The sequence below is a fragment of the Rhododendron vialii genome, chromosome 6a, assembly GCF_030253575.1.
Source record: "Rhododendron vialii isolate Sample 1 chromosome 6a, ASM3025357v1".
Taxonomy (NCBI): Eukaryota; Viridiplantae; Streptophyta; class Magnoliopsida; order Ericales; family Ericaceae; genus Rhododendron; species Rhododendron vialii.
Window position 1 is genome coordinate 5371408 of NC_080562.1, and position 5908 is coordinate 5377315.

The following is a 5908-nucleotide window of genomic DNA, read 5'->3' on the forward strand; positions in this document are numbered from 1 at the left end:
AGAAAACCTAGGTGAAAAAACTCTCTATTCTAGAGAGAGAAAGAGGAGACGCACTGCTCCTATGGACGTGACTTCTCTTCAATCCTCATGCAGCTGAACTATTTAAATGTTACGCAGGCAATTATGCTGAAGCAGTGCTAGTGGTGCCACTGGAGTGGAATATGAACTTAAAACAATAAAATTCTAATTGTTCCTCAACACAAAAATAATCGGAGTAAAGATTACAAACCATCCATTACTAAGGGGCTGTTTGATAAAACTGAAAACTGAAACTGAAAGCTGAAAAATTAAGTACTGGAAACTGAATGCTGAAATTTTTAAGCTGAAAAGCTGTTTGATAAATATATTAAGTACTGAATTAAAAAAATGATGAATTAATTTTGTTCCAATTCTATCTTAATTTACTAACGGTCACAATATACTTTTGGTAATGGTGGTGGAGTGGTGGTGGGGGAGTGGTGGAGGTAGTAGGAGTGCTGGTAGTGGTGGTGGTGGTGTAGTGATGGTAGTGGTGGCGGAGTGGCGGTGGTGGTGATGGTGGTGGAGTGGTGGAGGTGGTACTAGGAGCGGTGGTGTGTGGTGGTGTAATGATGGTAGTGGTGGAGTGGTGGTGGTGGTGGAGTGGTGGTGGTGGTGTAGTGATGGTAGTGGTGGGGAAGTGGCGATGGTGGTGATGGTGGTGGAGCGGTGGTGGTGGTGGTAGGAGCGGTGGTGGTGGTGGTGTAGTGATGGTAGTGGTGGTGGTTGTGGTTGAGTTGTGGTGGTGGTGGAGTGGTGGAGCTGGTGGTGGTGATGTGGTGGTGGTGGTGGTAGTGGAGGAAGTGGTGGTGGTGGAGTTGGTGGTGGTGATGTGGTGGTGGTGGTAGTGGAGGGAGTGGTGGTGGTGGGGATGTGGTGGAGGAGGAGTGGTGGTGGTGGAGGTGGTGGTAGTGGTGGTGGTGGTGGAGTGGTGGAGGTGTTGGTGGAAGTGGTTGTGGTGGTGGTATGACGGTTGAATATAAGTACACAAAAATTCAGCCAGAATTAAGTAGCTCAAAGCTACTTAATTTTTTTTAACTTTTTAGCCTATATTTTAAGTGGTACTTAATTTGTTAAGTAATATGAAATGTGGTTATCAAACCTACTGAATCACTTATTACTTAATTGATTCAGTATTAAGTGCTGAATTTAAGTTATCAAACAAGCCCTAAGTCAATCCTCTTTGATCGGATTGAGTACTGCTCCAGAGAAAAGAATTAAACCCGATCTCTCTTCCCTAATCATGAATACAAAAGGATGATCAGCAACGAAATTGTATCGCTTAATTACTAGCTGAGGCCATGCACATGAACCAACACCGTGGAATTGAGTTATAGCTACAGCCTCCATGCCCTTCTCATCTACATCAATATAAGCTTTCTGAAACATTTTTAAGGAAAAGGATTCGGCATCCTCAGAATTATGCACCATTTCGGACAAGTCTAAGAAGTGCAAATTTTAACACGTCAGTGCAAATTTTAACATGTCAAAACTCAAGTTAGTCAAATTAAACACAAAGATAATCTAAACTAGACAAACAATAACCATTCACGCTCTAAGAAAATTAGAACTAAGTACTGGTCAATCCTTTTGGATTGGATTGAGTACTGCTCCAGTGAATAAAACTAAACCCGACATCTCTTCCTTGATCATGAAGAGGAAAGGATGATCAGCAACGAAACAGTTACTCTTTTTCGGCTGAGGCATTGCACATCCTACAATATTCATACAAGTAATGGCTGCAGCCTCCGTACCCTTCTCATCTACCTCAATATAAGATTTCTGAAACATTTTTAGGGAAAAGGATTTGGCATCGTCAGAATTATGCACCATCTCGGACAAGTCTCTCGGATTCTCAATTCTGGAAAACGATACCCCCATGTCGTCAATGACCTCTAAAACATTAAAATCGAACGAGAATTTGAATCTTGGGATCCAAAATTCGTCAAGCTTCTCTTTTGTTAACTCGAAGTACTCTTCACTTAGAAACCCAGAATCGGAATTGAGCTTCCCAATAAGATTTCGCAATCCATCTCGCTCATCTGGGAGAAAAAAGTACATAGAGAAATTGTTGGGTTGGCAACACTGATATGGGATTTTAAGGACCTTAAAACCATCAAACGATCCGTAATAATAGTCTTTACGGCTAGTCATGAATGGAACTAAAATAGTGCTCTCATCGGGAGGATAGAATTTTCTTTTTTTAGTCCTCCTTGCATCAAATTTATAGTCAGAGTCCCAAAGCCCTTTAAAGTAGAGTCCATTTGCGAGGATGAGTATTGTTTGTGGATCCACGGACCCACGTTGGAGAATGTTTTGTATAAGACCTCTTGATGCAGTATTTGCCCATGAGCTAATTTCATCTACCACTTGATCAGGCTGCATAGACATATCAGTGTTCACAGGGATAATGGAACATGTAATTTCAATAGTTATCTTGAAGTTGGGTGATGGTCACCATGAACATATAGTGCATTATACTAGAAAACCAAAAGATATATGTATAAATGTTGCATTTTTTCGCATGAAATTTTGTCTAATCGTTTGGCACCGTCGGATAAAAATATGGGCTCCGTCATTGACCACCACCCCTTTCCTAAAAAAAATCAATCAATTCTTATTGAGGATTTGGAAACTTATATTGTTTGATTAAAAAAGAGATATTTTGAAGAACACATCAAATTAATGGTTCAGATCCCTCATTACTATTTTTGAAAACACACACACACACGAGATTGATGATGTCTTTAGATTTTGAAACTATTTTCTTAAAAAGGTCTTCAAAAATTGCCTATCAAGAAAAAAATAAAAAAAAAAAGGTCTTCAAAAATTTAGTTTCACCCAACCATCAAACATGGACAGAATTACTAGTTTCCAAAAAAAAAAAAAAAGTAACTTCGGAAAACATTGTTTAATAATTTAAAATTTTTCTATCCTTTTGTGAATTTACAATCTTTTGTTAAAAAAAAAAATAGGTGCAAAAATCACTACCTTAGGTTTTTGTTACTTCACCAAAGAATGAGACAAAATTGGAAGCACACTATCAAAAGAAGTATGATCAAACTAGAAGAGGATCTTCTCTCTTGCGATTGCAGGATCTTTTGAGGGCTCTGCGGATCCTTTCGAGTCCACTTCACTGGAGACTCCAAGAATATATATTTTTTATTTATTAAAACACATATCACAAACGTAGTTAAACTTGTCAGACTAATGAAGTAGAAGAAACTGAAAACATATGCTCGTGTTAATTAGTAATCTTTGAGAACAAAGCTTCTAAATACATTCTCCTCCGGTCTTTAGGCCTTGAGGAGAATGTCCATTTAGTTTCAAAGTCATAGTTATTTAGATTCTAAAGTGTTAGATTTCGTGAAGTCCGGTTGAATTTAATGACAAGCTACAAAAAAAATAAATAATAATAAGGCATATTAGCCAGGGGATTCCGGATTCGTAGAAGAAAGATTACCTTAGTTTGAAAATCAACGTTGTTCACTTCGCACTTGAAAATACCTTCTAGAACCTCCTCTTTGTACTTTGATACTAAAGGAAAACGTCGATCGGCCCAAGCTCCGTTGACCATGATCAAAATCGGACCATTCCCGATGTTTTCAGAGGATCTACCACCACCACCTGCTGCCACCGCCATCATCTTCCTCGATTTTGAATTGATTTCGTGGATGTTTTTGGACCCGAGAAAGCCCAACATATGCTTCAAAGTATGGCCCGTTGATCCTGCAACCACCATGTTCAAAACTGCATTGATTGATAGTGGGGAAGAGACTATGTTCTTGCCAAAATGGTTTTGAACCTGCTTTAGCATCAATCCGTGTGCAGAACTCCATTGTTGATCTGCCACTTTTTACGATTTGTTCTAGTATGTGTATGTACTTATAATCTTATATATAGGAGTAGCCGAGCAGGAGTTTTAGGCTTTCTTGATAGGGACGTTTTATTTTTTATTTTTCCTTAATTTTGTTCTCACTGGACTTTCTTTTATTGGTTTGTAGTCATTTAATTCCTTACTTTTAGGGTGTAAATAGGCTTTTTTGCCTTTTTTGTTCCCAAAGTATTAGTGAGTTGTCAATTTGGTCCCCAATGTATGAATTTAGTCAATTTAGTCCCCAACATTTAAAATGTATGCCAAAATGGTCCTCCTCCCCAATGGCATTTGCCTCTTTCGTCAAAGGAGGGGGGGGGGGGGGGGGGGGGGGGGGGGTGAATGGTATTTCACCCCTTTTACACGTAACTTATGCCTAGTTTGGCATTATAAGCCAAACGGCTTATTTTTTTGGACAAAAAAATTGCATTTGTTAGTTTTTCGTCTATTTTTTGAGAATATTGCTTCTTCATGATGAGAATAATCTAAAAAGTAAAAAAAATTATGATTGAAATCTATTTTTTTAAAGAAGAAAAAATTGGCTTATCGGCTTTTTTTTTGTCTTTATTAAAAAAAGATTGGGTTTGATTGTAATTTTTTTTAGTTTTCAAATTTTTCTTGTCATGAAGAAGCAATAATCCTTAAAAAATTGACAAAAAAATCAAATGCGATTTTTTTTTTTGAACAAGGACAAAATAAACAAGTCAACAAAAAAATCATGGGTAAATAAAATCCCTCTGTTTGTGTTTTCTTTTGAGTGGTACAATCTATATAAGAGGTGGGGGATGACATTTGGCGGGAAAAAGCTCTCCATGAGAAGGAAACATGTACAGGGGTGAAATACCATTCATGCCCCCCTTTTGACGGAAGAGGCAAACGTTGTTGGGGAGGAGGACCATTTTGGCACACATTTTAAACGTTGGGGACCAAATTGGCTAAATTCATACATTGAGGACCAAATTCGCAACTTGCTAATACTTTAGGGACCAAAAAGGCAAAAAAGCCGTGTAAATATGGCCGACCTTTTTGTTCTCTAGTCAAATACAAATCCTAGGAATTTTTAGGATTATGAAAATAAGGAAAGAAGGAAAAATATGCATGATTGGTTTCCTAATGCAAGATTGTGGCAGATTGGCAGTAAGGCTAGGCCACATTATCCATGAAGGTGACTCTCAACAGTTGGTTCGGCTAATACAAAGGCGTGCTGGAGAACATCTAGGTGTGGGGATTATTGTGGCAGATATTCTTCGGCTCTTTGATTTTAGGAACTAGACTAGAGGAAAATGTTGATCGACCCAAACTTCATTGACCATGCATGGCCAAAATGGACCATTGCCGACGTTTCCAATGGACCGGCCATCACCACCACCTACTGCCACGTACTGCCATCATCTTCCTCGATTTTGAATTGATTCTATCAACATTTTCGGACCCAAGAAAGCTCAACATCTGCTCCAAAGTAACGCCCATAGATCCTACAACCACCATGTTTAGAGCTGCGTTGATTAAAAGGGAAAAAAACACTATGTTCTTGCTAGTACCCTTTTGGATCTCTTTGAACATCAACTCATTGGCAATCCGTGGGCAAAACCCCGGCCATTGTTGATCTCTTTCTTTTAGGGTTGTGCAGGGCTCCATTGTTGATCTCTTTCTTTTTGGGGTAATGCAAGACTCCATTTTGACCTCTTTCTTCTTTCAGAGTTTGTGCTAGTATGTGTTCGGGTTTATTAATGTAGGCGTTTTGGTCTTTCATGATAGTCAAGGTTCTTTCAATGGTCCTTGTAGAGCGCCCTACATGGCACATTTGAATTGTCCATCTTGGCAATCAATATCTTGGATTGGAAACAAAATCTTCTAATAGTTAGGGAAGAATTAACTTTTCTATGAAAGAAATCGTTTTTAAGCTCAATCGTTTAAAAACACTTTTGGACAGCTGCTTGGCAGTATCCTTGATCTGGTTCATTTTATTTTGATCTCCCTAGAGTTTTGCTGATTGTTTGCCTTTGATCTCAGAGT

The 5908-nt window shown here is 38.6% G+C and overlaps 1 protein-coding gene across 1 annotated transcript; it reads right to left on the reverse strand.

Moving 5' to 3' along the window:
* Positions 1 to 1599: 1599 nt before the first annotated feature.
* LOC131328299 (serpin-Z10-like) lies at positions 1600 to 3863 on the reverse strand. The gene is made up of 2 exons (XM_058361259.1): positions 3482 to 3863; positions 1600 to 2397 (listed from the first exon to the last, which is right to left on the reverse strand). Exons 1-2 carry the CDS (start codon positions 3833 to 3835, stop codon positions 1600 to 1602), a joined length of 1152 nt encoding a protein of 383 aa, XP_058217242.1. The 5' UTR covers positions 3836 to 3863.
* Positions 3864 to 5908: the final 2045 nt, after the last annotated feature.

Excerpts from the sequence above, each read along its gene's own strand:
- LOC131328299 (XM_058361259.1), bottom strand. The coding sequence starts at position 3,835 with ATGCTAAAGCAGGTTCAAAACCATTTTGGCAAGAACATAGTCTCTTCC. Across the intron at positions 2,398-3,481 it reads ACGTTGATTTTCAAACTAAG|CCTGATCAAGTGGTAGATGA; the intron begins GTAATCTTTCTT and ends ATGTCTATGCAG.